The sequence below is a fragment of the Gossypium arboreum genome, chromosome 1 (assembly GCF_025698485.1).
Source record: "Gossypium arboreum isolate Shixiya-1 chromosome 1, ASM2569848v2, whole genome shotgun sequence".
Lineage (NCBI taxonomy): Eukaryota > Viridiplantae > Streptophyta > Magnoliopsida > Malvales > Malvaceae > Gossypium > Gossypium arboreum.
The window spans coordinates 121,592,636-121,618,684 of record NC_069070.1 but is presented as its reverse complement, the minus strand read 5'-3'; the positions used below and the strand labels follow the sequence as shown (position 1 = coordinate 121,618,684).

Sequence of the window (26,049 nt, the reverse complement as noted above, 5' to 3'; positions counted from 1 at the left end):
TGTTTAGAACTACTCATAGCTCCTTTCAACCCTTAAATAGGAGGATAATGTGCTTCAATGTACTCAAAGCCACGTCCTCCTACATTAATAACAATACTCTTACTAATCAAGCTAAGACTCGATCAACTAATTTACCTATTTCTAAATAGGGCTGAAATTGTTGACGAGCTAGTTTTGGTGGTTATTTTGCCAATCAGTTTGGTCATTAACCATGTACCTAAGTTAATTAAATAGCTCAATTAATTACCATATTGTTAGGTGTGACTTTAAATTAATTTAACAACTTAAATTAATTACCATATTGAAGTTTAAAGAAGTATGTATAAAAAATAGGTATAATAATAAATTTAGCGGTTAATGTTTATATTTTTATCAATTTAGCTCTTATTATTTTTAAACTAAATTTAACGACTAACTTTTAAAAAGAGCAAAATTATTATCTAAATATAAATATTAACTAAAACATTAATTTTACATGATATTGATGTGGTTGCCCATGTAGTAGTTCATAAGCATTTCATGCTAATAATGCTAGTATGACATTATTTATCTTATTTTTCATGTCAACAAAAATTTAAAATTCAAAAAATTTTAAAAGTTCACAAACTTTCAAAAATAGCATGAAGTGTATATGAATTATTACATGAGTTGTCACATATAGGTCCTGTACTATTAACAATTTTAAAATTTAATCTTTATACATTTATTCTTAGAAATTTAGTCCCTATAATAATTTTTTGTTTGTTAAATTTATTGGTGTGACATTTTAAAATAAATATATATACTCACTTGGTAGAGTGTAACTTAAAAAGTGACGTTAATTTAACAAAATAATTTTAACATGCTAACAATTGGACTTGAATTTTGGAATCTAAAAATAAAAAGACTAAATTTCTAAAAATAAAAATACATGGACTAAATTCCAAATTTACAAACATATAGAAATTTAGTATATATTTTAACCATAATAATAATAATTCTACATATAACATATTAAAAATAGAAAAAAATTACATTTCACACTATTTTAAATCTATAATTTTTTAAAATGGTCAAAGTGGACTACCTATGGTGTGAAATGGATAGATTTGGTTTCATGGAATTATCAAATCACAATAACTTTTGGTTTTTTAAAATGCCACCATCCATATTCATGCATCACACATGGAATACACATACACAACTTGGATGATCTATTAAATGATTTTTAACAACCTTTTAAGAAATTAATGTTCAACTTACAAACATTTAGATCAAGCACAAAGAAATTGGTAAAAATATCATAAAGTTTATTGTACTAATAGTTGAATTGTGTTTTTTCTTCTTTACTAAAAAAAGTGGGCAAATTAATCAATGAATATTAGATCAAATAGCAAATTGGTTCTTCTGATGAACATTTCATCTATTTCTACTGTTAAAACTTGATCATTGTATGTCAAAATGAGGCACATGTGGCATGCCATATGTAACTGTTTGGTTTTTCTGTCAGTAACGCCAGTTTTTAACAGTAGAAATAGATTAATATTTTAATAGAAATGACTAGTCTGCTCTTTGATCTAACGTACAATGACTAATTTACCCTTTTTTTGAGTAAAGGGGACGGAATGCAATGTAACTCTAACACAAAAATTTAGTACCCTTTTAAGTAAAGTTTTCATTTCAAATATTAGGAATATATTACACACAATAATCAAAATTTAATGTGATTACTGAATATCGAATATTAAGATATCATTTTTATTACTGAGTTGGTGTCACTCATAATCATGTCCCAACACAGTTGACAAATTACCAAAGGGATTTTTTTGTCCTTTTAATATAAAATCCAAGAAAATATATGCATATGATAATATTTTAACTTAATACACAATAACTTTTACTTTCGCATCTTCGGCATTTTAACAAAAGTCACATTTAATTTATTATCAATCTTTTATAAATATATTAAATAATTTTTTTTCATATAGTAAGAGTGCCATAATATAGTTATTATTACTAGGATAAACTACACCATCAGTCATTAAACTATGAGTAAGTTTTCGTTTTGGTCACTTGACTAAAAAGTTACAAATTGGTCATTAAACTATTCAAAAGTTTTCATTTAAGTCACCATGCTGTTAAAATTGATGCTACACGACTTTCTCTGTTCGCACTACCTGCACCAATTGAAAGTTCTATTTTCCCTTCTCTTCTACAATTCATTTTTTTTTTCGTTAGACAACTTTGAACATTACAAATTTGTGAACCAAAATTCAAATAACATTTTTCTTTGATCTTTGACACTGACTGTCAGATCGTCATGGATCTAAAGTATATTCTTCTACTCGTCGAGAGGTATCGATCCATAGTATCAGTCGCCGAATCGTCGCTTGGAGCTCACTAAAGGAACTTAAAAAAAAAAGACATAACAACTTAGTGACTTAAATGAAAATTTTTAAACAATTTAATGACCAAATTATAACTTTTTATTAATTAAGCGACCAAAACTAAAACTACTTATAGTTTAATGACTAATAGTGTAATTTATCCGAATCTAAACTTAAAAGATTTTTTTTTCGGATGGTTCCAAATTAGGTGAAAAAATTTTTACCAATTAATGGCACACGTGTACCCCTTGATGTGGTTAATTATAAGATGAGGGTCATATAGGGGTACCAAATAAATGGCCTTTAAATATCTTCCTTGTAACATGTAATAGTGCCACGTTGTTGAATAAAAAAACATGTAATAGTGGCCATGTCGGCTACAAAATTGCCATGGCCTGCCACCGACAATGTTACCAAAACTAAACTATTAGTTTAAAAAATGTTAGAATTTGTTGGATAATTTTTATTTACATTATTGGGTTATTAATTTTTTTAAAATTAAAGTTTGATTAGTGAGTTTTTATTGACAATTTAAAAATTGGTACGATAGATTAGTGCTTATCAATAGGTAGAAGAATATACATTTAATCTGACAGTAAGTGTTGGAGATCTGAGAAGAAAGTTGTTTGAATTTTTATTCACAGATTTGAGACATTCAAAGTTGTTTTATGAAAGGACTAAATTATGGGGAAAAAAAGAGAAGGAGAATTTTCAATTGGTGTAGGTGGTGCAAATAAAGAAGGCAATACAACTATGGTTTTAATAGACTAGTGACTTAAATGAAAACTTTCAAATAATTCAGTTGTAATTTTGTAACTTTTTGAAGTTGAATGACCAAAATGTAAGCTTAGTAAAATTTAGTGACCTTGGATATAGTTTACCCAAAGATTTAATGGATTTAATTACTTTTTTTGAAAAAACTTAGGGGTTTAAAAAGAATTTTCAAAATTCAAGGTTAAGTTGAAAAAAGTTGTCAAGTTCAAAGACTAGATATTACTTTATTCTTCTTCTTCTTTTTAAATTAATGGATATGGAAAATATTTATTATATAATTATACCTCGTGTAGAAGGGAATTCGAGAGGTCAACCAGTTTAATTAATGAATACTTCATTAAAACAGTGATACATTGTCTCAAGATTTACTTTGCCTTGCTTTGTCGATTAACTTGTTCAAGAGTCGTACTATCTATCCAAAATTTAGATGAATTTTGATAAAAATATTATGCCCTAACAATAGAGTTTAGACAAATGTTGATAGATTTAAATAAAAATATTATGCTCGAAGATTGTAAAGAAATGAAAATCTTCTCGAATTGGCAATGTCATCATTGTCGGGACTCACTTGACCACAATTATCATACATGAATCTCTAACTATTAGACTCTACTATATCCAATTGTTATAGTTAAATTTTGTCCAATTATATTTCAATTCTTCATCTATTTCTGTTTTATATTTATTTTATTTTATTTTATAATTATTCTGACATATATTTATAACATAATTTTCTATTTAAAAAAAAAAAAACCTTCTTGCTTTCATAGTTTTGCCAATGATTTTTTCTCCCAAATTTCAAATTCAGCAACTTCTACAGACACACATGTGCTCACTTATAATGATTGATGGGGTTAATTGAGAATAATAATTAAAAAATAGAATTTCAAAAATAAAAATAAAGAAAGAAAAGTTTTAGTTTAAATATATATTTGGTCCCTAAATTTTGTATTTTCCTCTAAGTTGGTACTGATAATTTTTTATCCCAATTCCCAACTTGGTATCTCGATTTTCATTTCGTCGAGGATTATAATATTTTATTGTAATGATATTAAATATGAAACACATGTTGTGACATGTGGAAAGGTTGATGTGATAATTTAATTTCCTTTAAAATTATAAAAGTAAAATTTTATAAAATAAAAATATTAAAAAAATAAATTAAATTAGATTTACTTTCACTTATTTTACATTTTCCCATCAATTCCTTTCAATCCAACCCATAAATACGAAGGGAAAAATAAAGTTATTGGAGAAGACGCTGGAGAATGTTTCATTTGTTATCACGAGGACCATCAAGGAGAGCTCAATTTTCTGAAGATAACTTGTGATTTTTTTTTCCCTTTTCTAGTTTTAAGATCTTATCCACCTTAGCGTTATAATGAAAACACCTTCTCGTAATTGTTTATTTAATAATAACTATTGTTATTTTCTTCAAACGAGAGATTTGGTGGTGTAATTTGCCGGAGAGGACGTCGGAATCCGACATCGATGATAAAATCAACAACAATTTGGTGAAGAGAAATGAAGAGGATTAATTTTTTTAATATTTTTAATTATTTTACTTTTAATATTTCTTTTTTTAAACATCAAATTATGACACCATCATCACCACTTGTCCGTAGATGGAATGAAAATCTGAATATCAAGTTGGAAAAAAAAAACTCATAAATACCAACTTAAAAAAAGTACAAAATTCAGGGGCCGAATGTATATTTAAGCCAAAAGCTTTCAATAAAAGGAGCTTGATGATTAAACACACGTGGGATTGCATCAAATAACCTTCCAAAATTTATTATACCTAATATTCTCTTTATGGTATTAAATTTTTACCTATAATTTTTTATATAATGATAAATTTAACCTTTAATATTATTTATTTTATCATTTTAGTCTTTAACTTTCAAATTTTAAGTAAATTGTATTCTTTTGGATGGGAAATTTGATTGAATTATTAAAATTCAAATAATAACTATATAGCCACTCACATGGTAATCCACATATAATTCATACAAATTAAAAAATTAAAAATATTTGAAAATTCAACAAAATTTTTAAAAAGTTCTTAAAATTTTTTTAGAAAAATTATCTATGTTAATAATGAAGTATACATAAACTATCATGAAATGCCATGTCAAAATCATTAAAATTTAACATTTTGGTTAATTTTTGCATCTAAAAGAGAATAATACTTTTGATGGTTAAAATGACCTAAAAATAAAAATAAAAATAAAAATAATAAAATAAATTAATATTAGGGACTAAATTTATATTTATACCTTTTTTCAAGACATCTCGAAATTCAATTGTTACCTTCATTGATACAATAAGCATCGGTGTGATTGCTACATATTGTACTCAATTCTAACATTCATACTTATTGTACTCATTTTTAGGGAAGATTTTCACAAGGGTAAATCTACCGGTTTGATCGATCTTTTTTTTTTTATTTTATTAAATAAATTATTAAATTTTTATTAAAATATATTAAAAATAAAAAATTTAATTCAATTCTAATCCACATCTTAACCAATTTCTAGTTCAACCAATCTAATTTATTCATATAATCATGTTTTTAGAATAAAATCCTAAATCCTAAAATGATATGCTAAATTTAGCATTTTCCCTCTTTTTAATCTCACTCAACAATTTTGTCATACTAAAATGGGCTCTTACTAAAATGGATTTTAATATTATACAATTTGAATCTAGTTTTTTTCAGGTTAAGGGGATATTTAAGTAAAGATCTCTCAATTAAAAGTATTACCCAATAACTAACGCATAAAATAGGTACCATTACCATAATTTCACCTAAATAACGGTACTTATCCCCGAAGTAAACAGTAAACTACTAAAAAAAGTCAAAACTCTGAGCACAAGCTCCCCATTTGCTTAAGCCAAAGCAAGAAGAAAACGACGGATGGAAATAAACAGCAGCGGCGGAGCCGGCGGCGGATTAGGCTCTGAGTCGTCGACCATGATACTCCACAATGCGGTGGTCGTTACAATGGATTCTGACTGCCGAGTCTTTCAAAACGGAGCTGTTTTCATCGACATAGACAAAATCAAAGCCATCGGTCAATCTCGAGATATTCTTCAACAATTCTCCCATGTCGCTCACCACATCCTCGACCTCCACGGTCAAATATTGCTTCCAGGTATTCCCTTCTTTAGAATTTTTGCTTTATTTATAAGAAATCAACAAGGAATTGATCGATTCATTTGGGCGTTGTCGATGTAGGACTCGTCAACACACACGTTCACACTTCGCAGCAGCTCGGTAGAGGAATCGCCGACGACGTTGATCTAATGACGTGGCTTCACCATCGGATCTGGCCGTACGAGTCCAACATGACCGAAGAAGACTCTTACATCTCTACTTTACTTTGCGGAGTCGAACTTATTCACTCCGGTGTAAGCATTTCCTTTTTGTTCGGATTGGTTTTTTTTGTTCTTATTGAATGTTAATTTCATGGTCTTACTTTTTTCCCCGGAAATTTTTTTTGGTGATAAATTTTGGAACAGGTCACGTGCTTCGCTGAAGCGGGAGGGCAGCACGTGACTGGAATGGCCAGATCCGTTGAGTTGCTGGGATTGCGAGCTTGCTTAACGGAATCAATCATGGACTCCGGTGATGGTTTACCGCCATCGTGGGGGATTCGAACAACGGATGAATGTCTTCAGGTTGGGCTTAATACTTTTTCCATTTTTACTAGTAAGAAATTACATTACAACGGCAACGGCGGAATGAGTAGTATTGTAAATGAGAAACTGATGCTTGCAAACTACTCCTGTTTACTCCAAAGAAAAAATTGAACGATTTGGTAACTATCAAGTTGAGCTCAAGCAGCTTGAGCTATTGGTTGAGCCGAATTTGAGCTTAGTAATACTCAACTCGAAGAGCTCGTCAGCCTGATCGAACTTTTCATTTTTAATATATATAAAATATTTTTCGATTATAACATTACATTATTGCCCTTAATTATGTCATTAACCCTAAACTTAATTATTGAGCTGAACTTCGAGTTTGAGTATGAAAATTGATAAAGGAGCTTAATTGAGTTTGAGCTTTGATTATATCTTGAGCCATGCTTGACCTTAGAAATAGATTCAAGCTCCAAATTTCCAGTCGAGTTTAAGCTCATGCTTGTCAATATTTGGGCTCAAGCTTGTCAATATTTGGGCTTAGCTTGGCTCAATTACACCCTTAAGAAGGAGAAATGGGTTACAAACTATATTTGGGCTCAAGCTTGTCAATATTTAGGCTTAGCTTGGCTCAATTACACCCTTAAGAAGGAGAAATGGGTTACAAACTCAAGGTTTAAACTTGAACATCAGGCCAATTAACTTGAAACACACAAGTTTTGCCATTGAACGAGTACCGTTATTGGGGTTGGGCTTAATTTGATTACGATTTCATTTGCAATCATTAATGTTCTATTATTGTATTCAAAATTTTCTGTTGAATGACCAAAGCTCCTTCAATTTGGCAGTCTCAAAAGAAGCTTTACGAGAAGCACAATAATACAGCAGATGGCCGTATAAGGGTATGGCTTGGAATTAGGCAAGTTATGAACTCTACTGATCGTTTACTGCTTGAAACCAGAGATGCCGCTAGAGAATTAAAAACTGGCATCCATATGGTAGTTAAATCTCTACCACTCTTTCTCTATCTTTGTTTATGCTGTGTGCAAAAACCGGGCTAAAGGAGGATGTTGGAGGGGTGAAGTATGTTTATTTTTATTGTAGATTCGTATAATCTTCCTTGGTTTAGCATGTTGCAGAGATACCCTATGAGAATCAAGTTGTGATGGAAACCCGAAAAGTCGATCATGGGACAGTTACATTTTTGGACAAGATAGATTTCTTGCAAGAAAACTTATTGGCAGCTCATACAGTTTGGGTAAATGATACTGAGGTGAGCTGCTGAAATACTTATGTGTTAACGCTTAATTGAACTACAATTCAATTGCTATGCATAATTTCTTACCATTTTACCACATAATGTGCTAAACTGAAGTTCAATAAGTGTTTGATGTTTACTTTGTAATCGATAAGTACATAGTTTTTTCCCATCATGTTATCCAGATTGGTTTTCTTTCAAGATCTGGGGTCAAAGTATCTCACTGTCCTGCTTCTGCTATGCGAATGCTCGGATTTGCACGAATAAGGGAGATGCTCAACGCTGGCATCACTGTCTCCTTGGGCACAGATGGGGCACCATCTAATAATAGAATGAGCATTGGTAGGTTTGATCTCTTAAACATGGTTTCTTCCTGCATTTACTGCATATTTGAAAATACCATTGTGCTTAATAGGTTTATGTGTGCTTTTGCTATACTAGACCAAGGATTCCCTTTTCCTACGGCTAGTTTACCATTGAGATTAAAAAGTGCTTTTGAAAAGTGACGTGGAAAAGCATTTTTGAAAATTTTGACAGTTTTTACCATTGCTGTCAAAAAGTGATTTTGAAAGTAAAATGTTCATTTTAGAATTTAGAAATTATGTTGTAAAGTAGAACATATGTTGGACTTCTTTAACGAGGATAAGAAAGTGGTTTCAACCAAAAGCACTTTTGCAAAGCTGAAAGCAAAAATTTTTGGCTTGGGTTAAAATCCCGGTTTAAAAACATTTGTTTGGTTTGAAAAGTAGCATGTTTACCATTGTTTTTGGCTTAAAATCATAGTTTGGGTTAACAAGCACTTTTCAGTCTCAATGGTAAGGGAAGCCTTAATGCTGAAAGTTACTTTAAAATCATGATTTTAAACCAAAAACAATGGTAAATAAGCTACTTTTCAAACCAAATAATGTTTTTAAACTGGGATTTTCACCCAAGCCAAAAATTTTAGCTTTTGGTTGAAATCACTTTCTTATCCTCATTAAAGAAGTCGAACATATATTCTACCTTACAACATAATGTTTAAAATGGATATTTTATCTTTTAAAAAACAGTTTTCAACCTCAATGGTAAATTGACCATTAATCATAAATTTGCTGTACGTGAATGCATTTCATGGGCCAAAATTTGTTGGATAGACATTATTTGCTTCCAAAATTTGCTGAACTGTAAGGTGTAAGGAGACCGAGTGTTAGCATTGATCGTCTGCTTCTCATAGCCTTCTTGTTACTACAACATAAAATGGTTATACTGTTATCTCAGTCATGTCATATGCAAGAAGCTTGTTGATTTCGATTTCTATTTACAATCTGAACCTTCTTCCTTGTAGTTGATGAGATGTACCTAGCTTCTCTGATTAACAAAGGACGGGAAGTGTATGCAAAGGGAACAACTGATCCCACAGCCCTCCCTGCTGAAACACTTCTCAAAATGGTGACAATTAATGGTGCAAAATCAGTACTCTGGGACAATGAAATAGGGTCGCTTGAGATTGGTAAAAAGGTCAGACTATTTTAATTTCCCTTCTGTTATTTGCTTTTGCTTTTTGAATGATTGCTAAAAAGAGAAAAAGTAAATGTTTTAAAACAACATCATAATTGATTTAAATGGACAGATAAGTAAAATATAGTACTAAAATATAAATATTCATTCTATGAAAAAGTAGAAATACGAATTTGGTCATATAAATGATATAATTTTGTATATAATCTTTCCAATTATTTTATTTACTCCAGTATCCAAATAAACTTCTTGCTTTTTTGCTTCTGGAAGAAAATAGCAAAATCACCAGCCAAGCAAATAATACATACTAGCTTGGGGAAAAATAGAATTATGTAACAAATATATTTATAAAATACTTGATATAAATGAGTTTTTGGTTAAACTGTAAAGTACAAATGCTGATATAAAGGCTTGGTTTTAAATCCTGTTATATGTGTATATTTTTCTATATAAAATGACAAATCTTAAACATAATAAAATTTACTTTATAAAGTATGGGTATTTTCATCATTTCCCAACTGAGTTGGTATCCGGTTGACTCGTGACACCAACTCAGTCAAATGCTTAATATATATTTAGGAATCATGGAATGCAATGCAGACACCGTTGAATGAATACCAACTTGATTATCCCATATGAGTTCCTCATTGAAATATTACCTAATTACATATAATATCAAGGTACAGTTCCCCCCATGACCAACTTATGCCTAGTATTTCAAACCTTTTGCCATCACTAAGTCTCCATTTCATCACAATGTGTCAGAACATTCAAACTGACTGCTGTTTGTGTTACTTATTTGGTAGGCTGACATGGTTGTTATCAACCCTTTCTCATGGTCTATGGTTCCTATTCATGATTGGTGAGTAAGAAAATCATTCACATGATAAAAAAAAAAAAAAAACAAGATGAAAACAGAAATACTAGCCTCTGTAATGATTCTTTTTTTGGATGCTGAATTAATTTCTTTAATATTTTGCAGTATCTCCAGCCTTGTATATTGCATGCGAACTGAGAACATTGTCTCTGTAATGTGCAATGGTCGGTGGATTATGAGAGATAAGAAGATCTTAAATGTAGATGAGGTATTATTATTTATTATCTGTTCCTTCTCTTCTAATTTCTGCTTGATATTGTTTACTGTTTATTATTACCATAGTAAACTTTTTAGTTTGACTTATAAAAAACTACATGTTTAGCATTTTTTATAGCTTGAAAAGTTGGTTTAGTTGAAAAGTACTTCTAAGCACACCCTAAGTGCGTGCTTTTCAAACGCATTTCTTAAAAGTACTTTTTCAACCGTAACAACAATGCTAAACTAATCTAATCGGATATATTGTGTTGTTTCAGGAGGAAGTTTTATCATTAGCAAAAGAAGCTTCAAGCAAACTTTTGAGAAGAGCAGGTATCAAATTACCAAGCAGAATGAATGTCATCCCCTGATCTCATGCACTGTACTCTTGATGAAGAAATGCCTTTAAACCGGTTTAGTTCTCGTTTTCGTCCCTCTACTATGTCGAGATTTCGACATAGTAGAGAGATTAAAACCATAATCATACTGTTTTTGTCCATAATTTTTTTGAACAATCTTTCTGATCATATTTGCTATTTTTAACATAATACTTAAAATCACCCATATATCCTTCTCAATCCATACATAAATAGGAGTATAATGCGCTTCAGAACATTCAAACTCATGTCTCTTATATTAGTAACAATATCCATATCAATCGAGTTAGAACTCAATTGACTTTTTTTCGTAATATTTGTACAAGTTTCATTATTAAAAAAAAAATGTTAACACTATGTTTTGTACTTATGAATAGTGAGAGGAAATATCGTTCCCAAAAATAATGTAAGTGAAGAAAGTTATCACTTTGATCAATTTTTAATATTTGTAAGTGAAAAAATAGAGAAAGATAAGAGAAAAATACATGAGGAGTTCGAAGTATATAACCCTAAGGTTTAGTTTTAAGGAGGATCTTAATTAAAGAAATAAATTAATTGCTGTTACTCTAATGTTTTTGCTATTTTCATTATATTTTATTGAAGATTTTTAATTACAAATTAATTATAATAATGTGTTTTTATTTATTTTAATTATTACTTTATTTGTCTCACTATATTAGTTGTATTTTGACTTTTAGTGATAAGAAATTTCAAATTTAATCCTTAATTTTTTAAAATTTATTAGGAATAAAAAATTGAAAAGATACATTAAATAAACTTTCAATGAAGTAAATTTAAAATGTATTTTTATGCTAATAACTTTTAATTTAGTAACAAGAATATTATATTATAACTGAATTTGAATTCAATCTTAAACCACATTATTTTTTATCACTAATTACAAAAAATATTTTTTGGTAAATTAATTAATATATTTAAAATGAGAGTAAAGTATGGTCAACAAGTATTGTAAAAAAAAACTAAAAATAAGAGTAAAGAATAGAAATTGTCACTAAATTATTGTCTACATTTTATTTTGGTTATTGAATTTTTAAATTTTTCGATTTAGTTCCATTTTGATCAATAAATTCTTTATTTTTTCGATTTAGCTAGGAAACTATTCGAAACCAAAATTTTTTTGGTTACTGCACATCACTAGCGGTTTGAAATTTAATGGAAGTGTTGACGTGGACGTTTTTATTGGTCTAATAACAAATTTAACTTCTAATGTTTGCATATTCTATCAAATTAATACTAAATATAAAAAATTAATAAATTTAGCCCTTAATGTTTACAAAATTTGCCATTTTAATTCAAATTATAAAAAAACTCAATAAATTTAACCCTCAGCATTTACAAATTAATAAATTTTAATTAATTATTTATTTTTAAAATATTTATAAAATAATTAAAAATTAAACTTTAACATAATTATATAAGAGATTAATGTGTTTTAGCATGATCGAATGCAGGTCCTTCTATAATGTAAATAATCTATACCAATCGAGCTTTAAAGAAAAATTATACCTTAGGTAACTGTTAAAATTATAATCAGCTAAAGCAGTAGTTTTAACGGAATTGATGAATCAGTTAAATCAGTTTTAACAGTCTCATGCTCTCCACTATCCATAACTGTTACCGTGCGAGTACTTAGCCACCTTCATGTTGTCCTATAAAAACAAAGCCCATACGGTGGATAAATTCATAGTGATTTCAACCCTTCATTTCTCATTTTGGCGTAGTCCCCCATTTTGCAATATACCCTTCAAGCTCCAAGATTCTCTCCCATGGCGTCTTCTTTAACAACACTGGTATATATATTACTGTATTTCCCCCCTTTAATTTCTCTTTACTTGTTATATATCTCTAATCATTTTCTTCTTCATTAACATTCTCATTTTTTCACTTTCTTTGCAGTCAAATGTGGGTCTTCTTTCATCTCCAAGAACCCCACCCAAGAACCAACCCATTTCCACATCCAGTAATTCCTTGAACTTCCCTCGAACACTCTCACTTTCCCCCAAGATTTCATCTTCATCGAGTTCCTTCTCTGGGTCATTTCGTTTTCCCCGTTTTAACTCACCCCAGACCAATAATCACCGTGTTCGCCGCAGTGTTCGGGCCACTGCTGAGGTTACGGTTTATTCTGGGTTTTGGGTTTTTGGGATTTTTGGGAGTATTTTGTATTGATCATTTTCTTTTTGATTTTTGAGTTTTTGTAGGTAGCACCTATTCAATCGAAAATAACAAATAAGGTGTTTTTCGATATAAGTATCGGGAACCCAGTGGGTAAACTAGCTGGGAAAATTGTGATTGGATTGTACGGTGATGATGTGCCTCAAACTACTGAGAATTTCCGTGCCCTTTGCACTGGTTTGTAAATTTGTTTTGATTTTGGTTTTAACATTTAGTTTTTTTTTTGTGATCTTTTGTGTGTTCTTTGGTTTAGGCGAAAAGGGTTTCGGGTATAAAGGTTCGGCTTTTCATCGTGTCATTAAAGATTTCATGATTCAAGGAGGAGATTTTGATAAAGGAAATGTGAGTATATTCGTGCTCGATATACGAAAGCTTTGCTAATCACATTCGTAGTATTGGTGGCATGTGAACCCGATAATGTTTCAAAAAAATGCGGCCTTTACTTTCTCGATCATCTTGAACATTGTTGACAAACAAAAATGAAATTTGGTCGATTCATAACTTAGTCTAGCAAGCATAATCTCCATGTTTAATGTATATAAATTATATTTCATGTGGCGGTCTTAAACATATTTGGAGACTAATCCACCTTAATGGCCATTGCTAATCCGCTATGGTGAACTTAGGTTTCCGTCAATAATGTTTGCTTCAACACTTAGATGCATGACTTTCTGCATAAGACCGTTCTGTTTTATTAATATAGTTTTTTTTCTTGGTCTGTTCTTCGTCTCAGTCGCATAGAATTTTCTTTCTCTTAATTCGTTTTCATCTTTATTGTATATTGAATATCAGCAATTTCCTTATCGGATTCTTTAAAAAGTATATTTATATCTTCCAAGAAAATGCTGCTTCTGTTTGCTTGCCGTTGTCTTATGCAATGAGGCATTATTGTTTGACCTTTTGAGTCGGTATAGAATGTAGGCATTTATCAGCTTCCAAATGCTTGAAGAAGCAATGATTTTGAATTATTTTGCAGGGAACCGGAGGCAAAAGCATATACGGTCGTACCTTCAAAGATGAAAACTTCAAGCGTAAGTTGATTGTTATTATTTGTATCAATATAGAAGTGTTGATTAGCACATCCATGTTTTAGCAAGATGGTGGTAGTGCAGGATTCTTTTTCGGGATAATCTAACCTATTAAGTTATTATCTTTTGATCCTTATTCCCTTTCATTGAAGACCCGAGCAGCAAGCTCAGGCTATCCAGTATGCTGTTAATCAAACTTTTAGTTTGTCGGAAACTAGTGAACAATGCTTCCAAATTTATGTCTTTAATGCACGCATCCTGCATATTTCTGATACATAGAATGTCCTGCAGTATCTCATGCTGGACCAGGTGTCGTTAGTATGGCAAATGCTGGCCCCAACACCAATGGCAGCCAATTTTTCATTTGCACTGTCAAGGTATGTTGATTCCTTGTTCGGTTAAACATCATTGCTAGTGTTTTTGGGTTTTAATGTTATCATCGTAGTTTTTCTTGCGTCTTATGTTGGCCGGTTACTGGTTTGGCTGTAGTTTTTTATCGAAAGTGATACTATTATAGTCTCTGGCATGACTTGTGATGGTTGATGCTTTAGTTGACAAAAAATTGTGAAAGACTCGACATTTTACCCACCAACATAAAATCAAATAGTTTATTGCTAATACTATTTATAATGATAGTGTGTATGTGCTGGTGCCAGTCTCTCATGTGTGGAAATTGAATTCTCTGTCATTAGATTTCATTGCAAATATTACATTATACGAGAGGACTTATCGTTGTTGCACTGTTGAACCCTAAACTATCTCAAGTTACATGTCTGATATTTTACTTGGAATAGATCACAAGTATGCTTTAGGTTTCAATTAATGTCTACTTTTCAGTTGCTGTCACCATTACGCACAAGTTGCAACGAGTTAGAGAGGAGCTATTCCCAATGCTTTCTTTTAGCTATATTAGTTTCAATTAGAAATTATCTATAGCTGCTCTTAATACAGGCATTATAACTCCAATGCTAATATATATGTATTGCAGACACCATGGCTGGATCAAAGGCATGTTGTATTTGGGCAGGTTTTGGAAGGCATGGATACTGTTAAGCTCATTGAATCACAAGAGACTGATAGAGGAGACCGCCCTAGGAAGAAGGTGGTTATTAGTGACTGTGGTGAGCTTCCAATGTCTGAAACCTGATGCTAGGTGTTCATGTTTCAAGTTTTTCCCTGAACTTCGGAGTAGTTTTCACGATACAAAGGCTCTAGTTTAAATGAATTTTGAGTTACTAGAGAAGTGTTTTTCTTCACCTCATGTATGGATATATATACCTAGGAATCAAACACTCAAAAAGTGTTCTTTAGATTTTGACTGAAAACTTGTGATATTGAAAATGACTGAGCTTTCCTTTAAACTTGGATTTGATGAATGCCCATGGCTCACTTTGACCTTGAATAGTTGTAATGGACTTCACTTTGACGGAGCATGCAGTTGATCGGTTCGGCTTAAAACCAAAAACTGGTTTTTTCATAAACGATAACTAAAGCCAAACTGCTTTAAAGGAAACCGAAATAACTTTGATTGGTTGGGTTTTTTTGGTTAAGTCGGTTGCTAAAAAGATACACCTTATCTTCCCTTGTTCATTAACTGAGTTTTGCTCATCCCTAGTGAAAGTTGATGTTCACTTGTTTTGCATAATGAGAGTGGCTTGGTCAACACCTGTTTGTATTTGTGCTAAAAGAACAAACCATGAAAACCCAGTGGAATGCAATTTGGATACATACATACATACATAGGAATCATTGGGGGATATATAGTCTACCTTAAATTCATCAGTCATGTCACAGATAGATAAAGCATGTGATTGTGAGTGTGAAGATGATGCTCCACCTCATGCTGCATACCAACTCCATCCACACCAAAAAGCCCCCAATAATCAACCCAACTCAATTTCCACACCACACCTTTTTCTTTTATGGCTACTATTAGATACATTGATTCGAATTATAATAAATAAGGGAATGATTTACTTATATGATTGTAAAATTAATATAATTTTTTATGAATGATATTTTATAATTCACAGTAAATACTTATTAAAATTGTTAATTTTACACTATATAAGTAGATCTCTCTCCACAGATACATACATACATATTCAAAGAGAGTTTTATATTAAGAATTGGATTGTATTTTGCTTACTCTATTAAAAAAGATAAATTAATCCTATAGATTAGATCAAATAACTAATTGGTATTTTTGAGTAAAATAAACAAAATTCATTCTAACTTTTAATACAAACACCTCCATAATACTTTTACTCATATATATATATATATATATATATCCATTACTCCCCTCAATTTGTGAATGAAGACAAATGATTGGCTTGCAGTTGGCACCATGATATGCCAAAGGGCATTGTGCAACTCTCATTTCATTTTCTAGAATATGTTGGCAATGTCTAAAAGCAATTATAACACAGAATTTGAAGCTTTTAAAGCCATTTTTAAAAATTCTTTTCTTAAAAAATGAAAAAAAAGAGTAACATATATGTATTTACAGTAGTCTTTAAGACCATGAGATGGAAGCCAAAGAAATGTATTTACATGAGCCCTTTTTTTACAAGCTGAAAATGGCTATGTCTAATTCTAGATTTTTGTCAACAATTTACACTTCAAGAACATGACTTTATCAATCCCAGGTTGTAAAGAATCTTTTCGGATCGAGATTTGAATAGCGTTCCCAATGAGAATATCCGACTCTCTTGCGGCGGGGATTTCGAATAGGCGTCATCCTTCACGTGGAGTATAGTAAGACCAATCTCTTTTCGAACTGCTTCAATTGTTTCACTTTTTACTGGATCCCCAGATGCATCAGTCACGTAAAATATGTTTACGGCTTGGGAACCCCTCGTTTTAACCTCCGCTCGAGTGACAGAAAGACCGTTTTCTCTGAATATGCGAGTCACATCCGATAGAAGGCCGACTCGGTCGTCACTGCAAAGTTCTAATCTTATACCCTGCAGCACATGACAAACAAGTAACAATTTGATATTGAGACAACAAATTAGCGAAAAGTAATCAGAACTTCGCGGTTTTTTGTACCTCGGAAGCTCGTCTTTTGATAGCTGCCTCTAAACAATGGATTACCCTTTGTTGCTCGGCTTCGGAGCTAATAGGGCAACCATCCATGTGCCGGATATAGTACTCCTATCAATCAATAAAATGGATCATAATCCATGAATTTAACTATCATGGGATTGATTTTAAATCGAAATGAACTGTAAGAGTATCATGAAAGCTCCTATACATACTAGGATTCGGATTGCATATTGTCCCCTTTACTAAAAAAAATGGGCAAATTAGTCCCTGTACATTAGATCAAATAGCAAACTAGTCCCTTATGTTGAAAATTTTTTCCATTTCTATTATTAAAAACTGGTTTAGCTGACGAAATAACTAAACAGTTACATGTGGCGTGCCACATATACCTCATGTTTTTAAAAGTAAAAATGGATGAAATTTTTAACAAAAATGGCCAATTTGGTCTTTGATCTAACATTCAAGCATTAATTTGCCAATTTTTTTAGTAGAGGAGATAAAATGCAATCTAACTCCTACTACAAAGACCTCCATGGTACTTTTACCCAAAAGAACATAATACCGGACCAACCTGATAAGCTTCAGGTCCTTCTGCTATGACGGTCGCATGGTATACAACATACTGCATATCTGTCAATGTGCAAACTGTATCAAATAGTAGCTTAGGCCTATCGGGGCACCTCAAGTTCACAACGGTGTAACCCTTATGTTCACAATTTTCCACGGTTACTTGCGGTTTACTCCGATCACTTGTTGATCCACTGTTAGCATCACTCATATCATAGTCACGATCAGCATACATCATTTGATGCAGCCTCCTTTCCTTATGCATCGATCCTAACGAAACAGCGGTGTTAGCATTCATCTTATCTCTATCCCCTTTCAGGACATAGAGGAGAAGCTGTTTGATCTTCGTTAGTCTTTCAGGGTTGTCGATCGATAATCCAGTCGTCTCGTCAGCAATGTAAACGACCGATGCCATTCTTGAGTTATGAGTCCATACTTCAGCAGCTACGACATTACATTTAAGGTCGGTAAGAACAGCAAAAATCTCCGACAACAAACCTGGTCGGTCTCTCCCTGTCAATTCAATAATTGTTTGTTTTGAAGCAGCTTGAACACCCACAGATCTTGTCAAGGACCGGAAACTATACGATCTCGGTCCCAGTTGCTGAAAAACATGTTAAATCAATCATTAATAACATGTAACCTAAAACCATTCATAGTACAGACATACAATAAACACTGTTCCCTTTTTGTCTGACAACATTGTATCTATTTAAGTACAGGACGGAAATTATGCTCGAAAACTCGGCTCAGCTCGGTATTGAGTAATGGAAGCATTCAACCAGATAAGTACACAACATGTATCAAAATTTGCCTCACAATAAGAGGAATGGAGCATAAACAAGCTGCAACAATAAAGCTCATAACGAGCCTGGCAAAGGACTATTGTTGAAATGAAGTTCCGGTTGTCCTTAAGTCTTGAGTTTGATCTCGGGATAATCCTACCCGCCCTCCCCTCCCCTATATAACCTCAGTAATGTCAAAATACCACTTTTTTAATGGAATTTTCAGCCAAATATCCATAGTTTGATGAATTTTTTTATAAGAAAAATTCAGGGTTTTTGTTTTTGAAGAATTACCTGTTGAATTTTTTCTGCAACATCAACTTCAGATAGCTTATTGCCATGTTGATCTGTGACATGAAACACTGCACACAAACCGTTTGATAAAAATCCCCAATCAGAATTAAAAGAAACAGAGTCCCAATAATTGACAAACAAAAGAAGACTAACCATCCATGAACCATTCCCCATCTGAAGAAATGTAAGCTCGTCGAATTAAAAGATCTAAATCCGTTAAAACCTGAACCACTTCTAAAAGGCTTCCTCTCTTATTAGCACTATCAACCTGCAAAAAAAAAAAAATTCCCAATAAAACCATAACTTTTTTTTTCTAAAATCCTCAGCAAATTGTAAAAATATTCAATCCGGTACCTTAATTAAAGTTGCTTTCCTGCTTGTTGCATTATCAACTGTAACCCTGCAAAACCAATATCAAAGGCAAAATTCTTGAAATTCCCTCCCCCATTGAAAGATGAATTAAAAAATAAAAATAAAAGAACCCCACTTTATGAATGAAAAATTCACACCAAAATAATAAAAAAGAAAGAAAAAATAATAAAATGGTATACCTTGGTGGGTTCATACGAATAACGAGCTTTTCAAACTCTTCATCCACCATTAAAGAAGAAGACCAACAATCCATTTTTTGTGAAAAGCAAAAAGAATCCAACAACAAAGAGAGGAACTTGAATGCGAATTATATTATGAAAAGACGTAGAGAAATGGGGTAGTGTTTATATATAATATATTTTCTTTTTTGTTCAGTGAAAGACACAGAGTTTGTTAAGCTTTGGATTCAGAGTTTGGTTTTGTGAAAGGGTGTGTGTGTGTGTGTGTGGTGATTTTGTTGGGTGGTGGTGGCTGCCTCTTGAGTTGGACGAAGAGTTTTGGAGCCACATAACAACATATAACCATATTTCAATTAATTTTTAATCCCTCGTCGGTGTATCTTATAATGAATTATCGAAAATAATATTTTCAAAATCGGACCAATAGTTTATTATTCAATTCGTCTATCCGATTCAATTAAATAATTAATTAATAATATAAAAGAATTAATTCAGTCTATTTAAATTAATTATTGAGTCAATAAAGTTAATGTCTTTTTGAATCAATCCAATTCAAGCAAAATAAATCTCAAAACACGAAACCCAACATTAATATAAAAATTAAAAACTCGAATAATCAAAAATTAAAAAAAAAAACTTAACCGAATCGAACCAATACTATAATATTTGCATTAACTAGTAATCATACAAATTACCTTTCCACTTGCTCAATCCACCTATATACTAACTAATAAATTAAGCCATATAAATTATTGGACACACTTAACATGGGGTGAAATCTTAAGAATAATTATTTACTTTTAATGGTCAAATTCTATTATTAGTCCCTATATTTAAATAAAGTTTGAGATTTAGTCATTCTGTTTAAGTAAACTTAAAAACTAAATATTCTTTTACTTTTTTTAATTTAAAAATTGAGTCTAATTATTGATACCTCCTTATTAAAATTGGCATCATTTCACCTATGGAAGCATATAAATTCCGAAAATAAATTATTATAAACTCGATAAATACTCGATAGTAAGCAAATTTCAAAAAAATGTTAAATAAAGAATCGAAAGGATTTAAATTTTAACATTTTAAGTATCAAAGCTAGATCTTAAAAATTGTTAAAATATAGAATTTTTAATTTAAATGAATAAAAGACAAATACGTTTTTATAAAAATAGAAATTAATTTTTAATTTTTAATTTTTTTTCATCAGCCAGCACGTTTACATTTGTACAGATGTTTATATACGTCAATGATTCTTTGGATTTTTATTTTAATGTTTAGCCAATTCAGCAATGACACACATGGTTCCATAATTATTTAATAATTACTAAATTATGAGATACTCATTAATTAGATGAATAAAAAATTGTGCTCGATTTAAGGGTATGTTCTAATTCGATTTTAAATTTATAGAAATTTAATGTGATTAACTATATTAATTAAATAAAGAGTAAATTATACTTAAGATCGTTAAACTATGAATAAGTTCACGTTTTAAGCATTTAACTTTAAAAAGTTATAAAATAGTAATTGAACTGTCTGGGAGTTTTGGTCATTAAACTGATCCATCGTATTAATTGTCGAATTATCGCTTAGAAATCGCTAGCTGAATTAAAAAAAAAACTTAACAGCTCGGTGCCTTAAATAAAAACTTTCAAATAGTTCAATGACTTAAATGAAATCTTTGTATAATTCAGTGCTAATTTTGTAACTTTTTGAAGTTAAGTGATCAAAACGTAAAGTGACTAATAGTTTAGTGACCTTTGGTAGAATTTACCCTAATATTAAAGAAATAAAAGTGCAGCGCGTGCTTTAATTGTAAATACGGGCCCCACCCTAACTTATTAGGGTTTGCATGTTGCGGCTGTGTTTTGTGTTCACAAGGAACGCGGCGGCGCTCTATGTTGTTTTCTTTTGGCTCTTTTGTTTTTATTTATTAATTTAGGATACCAAAATAATGCATTAAAAATAAAAATGATGGGATCAGATTTCAACTAGAGTTGACATGAGTTGGATTGGGTTGCGTTGAATCGAGTCGAAGCAAAATTTTAAGTATGTTTTTTTAAGTTTGAGTCTAGCTCGGTTCAAACAATGGGTTTAAAATTCTACTCAAGTCAAATTCAGATTGAAAATGTTAAAATCAAGTTTGATTGTATTAATTTTTTTTAGATTATTATTGTATATAAAAATAAATCTAAAAATATAATACATTAAATATACTAAAAATATTAAAAAAAATGTTTTCTAATAAATTGAATGTGCATTAAAAAAAAGTTTTTATGCTTAAATAACATTAAGGTAGTTGCAACTTAGCAAACAAATACCTCTAAAATAGTAACAAAATTAACAATAAAATAAGATTTATATAGTATTCAACAATAACAATAAAATAGTAGTAAAATAACAATGAAATGGCAGCAAGACAATAGCAAAAAAGGAAGTTTAGGTTGATTCGGGTTTGGTCGAGCTAGGCTTAGGCCAAAAAATCCTACCCAAAGCTTGGCCCATTTAAAAAACAAATTTTATTTTTTGTCCAAATCCATTTTTTGGACGAATCTTCGGGCCTGAGGAGGTGGCCTAGCCCATAATCAGGTCTAATTTCAACTATGGAGCTGTGTATGAAATAAAGCTACATTAGCTAAAGCAGATAAAAGAAACCATCTAGCATGAGGTATGTGTAACTGTTTAATTATTCCATCAGCTACGCAAGTTTTTAATAGTAGAAATGTACAGAGATTAATTTATCTATTCTTTGAGTTAACAGAGCAAAATGCAATTTGACTCATAGTACAAGGGCCGAAATATATAAATTTTTTAAAATTTCCAGGTGATGATGTGCCACAATTTCAAAATATTATCATGCATTAAAGGAATCCAAATTTAATGACAAAATTAAAAAAAAGTTACTAAAAATTTTAAGGACCAAATTAATAATTTATTTTTTAAATTTATAGACTTAAATGTTGCTTTGACACTTATATTTTCCCAAATGATCTGAAAGGAAAAAGGAATGTAAGATTAACATTTATACGCAATTTATTGGATTTTATTATTATTGGATTTAGGTTTTGAATTTAGATATTGATGTAAGGACAATTTTGTAATTTGCAACATGTCTATAATTTATGTAATATATAAAATAGGAATATCACTAATGAGGTTTCGTTTAATAGTAATATGGTTAGAATTTTGAGATTTTAGGTTCGATTTTCATGCTATGCAAATTATATGTGAATATATTTATTTTGGTTTAAACTCGAATATATTCTAGTTATCAATTTAATGATTGATTCTAATTATAATTATTCATATGTATAATTTTTAGAGTTAATTGCACTAGACATCCTTAAACTATAACCTTCATTTTAAATTGATCCTCAAACTTTAAATATTCTAATTACATCCCTAAACTATCAAGATTATATAATTAAGGTATTCTATTACTAAAATTATTAATTTAACTATTAAATAATATGTTAAATCTTACGTGGCACAGTTTAAAGTGAAAAATTTAAAGAAAAATGAATATTGTAAAAATCACGATTCCTAGGTTTTCAAAACATTTACAAAGGCTTTATCGTTCACTCTTTTTTTTTCAATTTTACTTTATTTTTAGTTTTAACTGTTGAAAGTTGTGCGGTAACATTCAACTTTTCTTTGAAATTTTCAATTTAAATTATGCCACATAAGATCTGACATGCCATTTAACGGTTAAATTAATTGTTTTGATAATAGAAGGACATTATTGATATAACATCGAAAGTTTAGAGATGCAATTAGAGTTTTGAAGTTTGGGGGATCACATATCAATTTGGGGATGTCCAGTACAATTAATTCTATTTTATGATTATAATTAAAAATATTTTCATTATTAATTATAAATAAAAATAAGATAAAATTTGTATTAATTTTCTTTATCTTCATAGTTTTTATTTTATATTATTTTTAAAAAATTAAATATAATTTATAAATTCAACATTCACACTTGATATGTGATGTACCTAACATCAATTTAATAGTTGCAATAAATATATGTTTTTGGGGTTATTAAAGTTAAAACTAATTAAATGACATTTAATACATAATCTCTCGTATCATATTATTTTTTTCATATTATAATTATATTTTATGAAATATATTTCATAAATTTTGATAAATTTATTCAAAAATATTATTTTGAAACTCATCGATTCAAAAATTTTCTATTTGTAAGGATGGATAAAAGTATTCATGGTCCAAGTCGGGATCCAAAATTTTCAAGCTTAAGTGATTGCGCAAAAAATCTATTTTACTATTTAAAAAGTAAAAATAAATTATTTTCGTTTAATTATAAAAATATATCAATATTAATATAAAATTTATTTTTTATATTTTTATTAATAAACAATAAAATGAATCAGATTAAATCAAACTGACTCGAAATTGAAAAGTATAAATACAAACCCGACTCATAAATATGTAATGGACAAAGTGAGGTGAAGAAGGGGCTTGGCCACATTTATTATTAGCTTTATTTATAATATAATTTCAAGTTTTACAATTACATCCCTATTTCCCCATTGGATTTTGTATTGCCACTTGCACAATATGGTCAATAACATTTGTTTTTATTAGGTCAGTTTCAAAAATTTTAAAATTGACATCATTCTCGATTCGAATTCATTTAAATTTGAGTAAATTTCAATTTGAAAATATTTTATGGAATCGAATTTAATAAATTTGGGTTCAAAATTTTAATAAATTTATATATATTAATAATCTATATTATATAAAATTGATGTGCTCGTATTATATACAAACGGATGAAGAATCGAAATATTATTAAAAATTTCACAGATGATAATTACGTATGATAGAATTAAAGATGCACACATAGTAATTATGTACGGTGGCATAGACAAATGGGCAAGCGGTGGCATTGCCTCCCCCCAAAAAATAATAAAATTGCCTTGTAATCCCTTCAAATTTTACGAATTATAAGTTAGTATAATGTAAATTTGTAATTCATCTTTGACTCCCTAAAGCAATTTTCTAACTTCACCTTTGATTGTGCATGATGAAACTTAAACTTGAATACTCGAGGATCGAAAATCTCAACTTTTATCAACAATACCATAACCTAAACCAAATTAGGTTAATTAAATAAATTTAAACTAAAAAAAATCCTAAACTTTTTTTTATACATTTATTTTAATGGCCAAGTTTTAATAAAGGTGGAATATGGATATCCCTATCATCCCCACTCCTTGGAGTAATTTTCCACCTCTTTTTTTATTGTCCATTGTACACATCTTTTGTCTATATCTAAAATTACAACTTGCATGTGTGATAATGGTTGCTTTTTTCCTATTTATAATTATTTTATTTACTTTTCACTTTTGCCCTTTCTATTAAAATGGTTAAAATATCTCAAGCTTTAATGAATATAGTTTTATTAAAAAAAAGTTAAAATAAAAAAGGGATAGCGTCAAATTTAGCTTTAACGTTTACGTATTTTTTGCAAATTTAGATTTTATAATTTTTTGAGTTAAATTTGATCATTAATCTTTTAAAAATCAAATCGATTTTTAATAGAAATACTAATTAAAAGACAAATTTTTAACGATGTTGGTGTGGCAACTTACAAAATAATTCACGTGTACTTTATACCGATATGACATGTTTGTCTTAAATGTAATATCAATAAATAATTTAAAAATTATAAAAATACTTTTAAAAAAAGTTCATAAAAATTAAAAAAAAAAGCATAAAATATATATGGATTGCTATACAGGCTGTCATGTTAAACGAAATTAATGTTTTAGTCAATATTTTCGTTAAAAAGACAAATTAACTCTTCTCAAAAGGTTGATGGTCAAATTAAATTTTTTTTAGTGTTGAGGGCCAAATTTAATTTTAAAAAAATGTCAAATTAACAAAAAGATAAACGTTAAGACTTAAATTTAATATTATGTCGAGTAATAATAATGAAATGAAATAATTGAAAATTAAAGAGAAAATGGAATCATATTTTTTTCTTTGGTATAAATTGGGTCAATCTAATAGTAAAAATTATTTGAGTCAATTTTGTTATTTTTTGCAATTTTATGAGGTTAATTAAGGGTATTGATTTAATATTAAAGTTGAAGTTATTGAAAATTTGAGGTATTGGGTCAGATTTTATTTTGGTTTTACGTTTTATCATGTGTGAACTTTGTCTAAATATATTTAATTTCAAATATATTTCGGTTTCGATTTGATTGTGCTTTATAATGATTATAATTAAATTGCACATGTTACTTATTAAAATAATAAATGTTTCCCAAACTTTTCAATGTTTAACATTTTGTTTATGGATTAGCTAATGAGGTCCCGACATTATTGGCAAAAGCTAATGTGCCGAGGCATGGAGTACGTAAATTCAAGTTAGGGGCAAAATGAAAGCGCAATAATGGTCTTGACCCCTTAAAATGAAAAATTATGGTTTTTTGGCTCTTGAAGTTGTATAGAAGTTTAAGTAAATAATGGTAAAATTATAGTTTGTCCCCCAAATGATAACATATTAATTTAGTCTTCTTAAAAATTATAAAGATATATGGCAATGTAATAGTTAAA

The 26,049-nt window shown here is 30.0% G+C and overlaps 3 protein-coding genes across 4 annotated transcripts; 2 read left to right on the top strand and 1 right to left on the bottom strand.

Annotated features, from left to right (window-relative positions):
* Nucleotides 1-5,855: 5,855 nt before the first annotated feature.
* On the top strand, nt 5,856-11,303 carry LOC108480478 (uncharacterized). 2 transcript variants are annotated; one of them, XM_017783496.2, is made up of 10 exons: nt 5,856-6,298; nt 6,382-6,554; nt 6,666-6,824; nt 7,634-7,687; nt 7,915-8,058; nt 8,229-8,385; nt 9,368-9,540; nt 10,347-10,402; nt 10,523-10,625; nt 10,891-11,303. In XM_017783496.2, exons 1-10 carry the CDS (start codon nt 6,061-6,063, stop codon nt 10,981-10,983), a joined length of 1,350 nt encoding a protein of 449 aa, XP_017638985.1. In that variant the 5' UTR covers nt 5,856-6,060; the 3' UTR covers nt 10,984-11,303. The 2 variants fall into 2 exon arrangements, with proteins under 2 accessions (XP_017638985.1, XP_017638984.1); XM_017783495.2 differs by having other exon boundaries at nt 7,634-7,783.
* A 1,348-nt stretch (nt 11,304-12,651) lies between these two features.
* Nucleotides 12,652-15,574, top strand: LOC108480322 (photosynthetic NDH subunit of lumenal location 5, chloroplastic). Its single transcript, XM_017783272.2, has 7 exons — nt 12,652-12,800; nt 12,907-13,122; nt 13,212-13,362; nt 13,439-13,527; nt 14,162-14,216; nt 14,505-14,590; nt 15,202-15,574. Exons 1-7 carry the CDS (start codon nt 12,777-12,779, stop codon nt 15,358-15,360), a joined length of 780 nt encoding a protein of 259 aa, XP_017638761.1. The 5' UTR covers nt 12,652-12,776; the 3' UTR covers nt 15,361-15,574.
* A 1,092-nt stretch (nt 15,575-16,666) lies between these two features.
* On the bottom strand, nt 16,667-19,828 carry LOC108480485 (ACT domain-containing protein ACR4-like). Its single transcript, XM_017783503.2, has 7 exons — nt 19,462-19,828; nt 19,265-19,310; nt 19,064-19,178; nt 18,911-18,978; nt 17,836-18,435; nt 17,268-17,372; nt 16,667-17,182 (listed from the first exon to the last, which is right to left on the bottom strand). Exons 1-7 carry the CDS (start codon nt 19,533-19,535, stop codon nt 16,838-16,840), a joined length of 1,353 nt encoding a protein of 450 aa, XP_017638992.1. The 5' UTR covers nt 19,536-19,828; the 3' UTR covers nt 16,667-16,837.
* Nucleotides 19,829-26,049: the final 6,221 nt, after the last annotated feature.

Bases quoted from the DNA above. Each gene is read 5' to 3' on its own strand.
- LOC108480322 (XM_017783272.2), top strand. From the start codon at position 12,777: ATGGCGTCTTCTTTAACAACACTG. The intron at 12,801-12,906 runs GTATATATATTA...CTTTCTTTGCAG, and splicing joins CGTCTTCTTTAACAACACTG to TCAAATGTGGGTCTTCTTTC. The intron at 14,217-14,504 runs GTAAGTTGATTG...AATGTCCTGCAG, and splicing joins CAAAGATGAAAACTTCAAGC to TATCTCATGCTGGACCAGGT.
- LOC108480478 (XM_017783495.2), top strand. From the start codon at position 6,061: ATGGAAATAAACAGCAGCGGCGGAGCCGGCGGCGGATTAGGCTCTGAG. The intron at 6,299-6,381 runs GTATTCCCTTCT...TTGTCGATGTAG, and splicing joins CGGTCAAATATTGCTTCCAG to GACTCGTCAACACACACGTT. The intron at 10,403-10,522 runs GTGAGTAAGAAA...AATATTTTGCAG, and splicing joins ATGGTTCCTATTCATGATTG to TATCTCCAGCCTTGTATATT.
- LOC108480485 (XM_017783503.2), bottom strand. From the start codon at position 19,535: ATGGATTGTTGGTCTTCTTCTTTAATGGTGGATGAAGAGTTTGAAAAG. The intron at 19,311-19,461 runs GTATACCATTTT...TTGGTTTTGCAG, and splicing joins ATTCGTATGAACCCACCAAG to GGTTACAGTTGATAATGCAA. The intron at 19,179-19,264 runs GTACCGGATTGA...TTTTTTTTGCAG, and splicing joins GGAAAGCAACTTTAATTAAG to GTTGATAGTGCTAATAAGAG.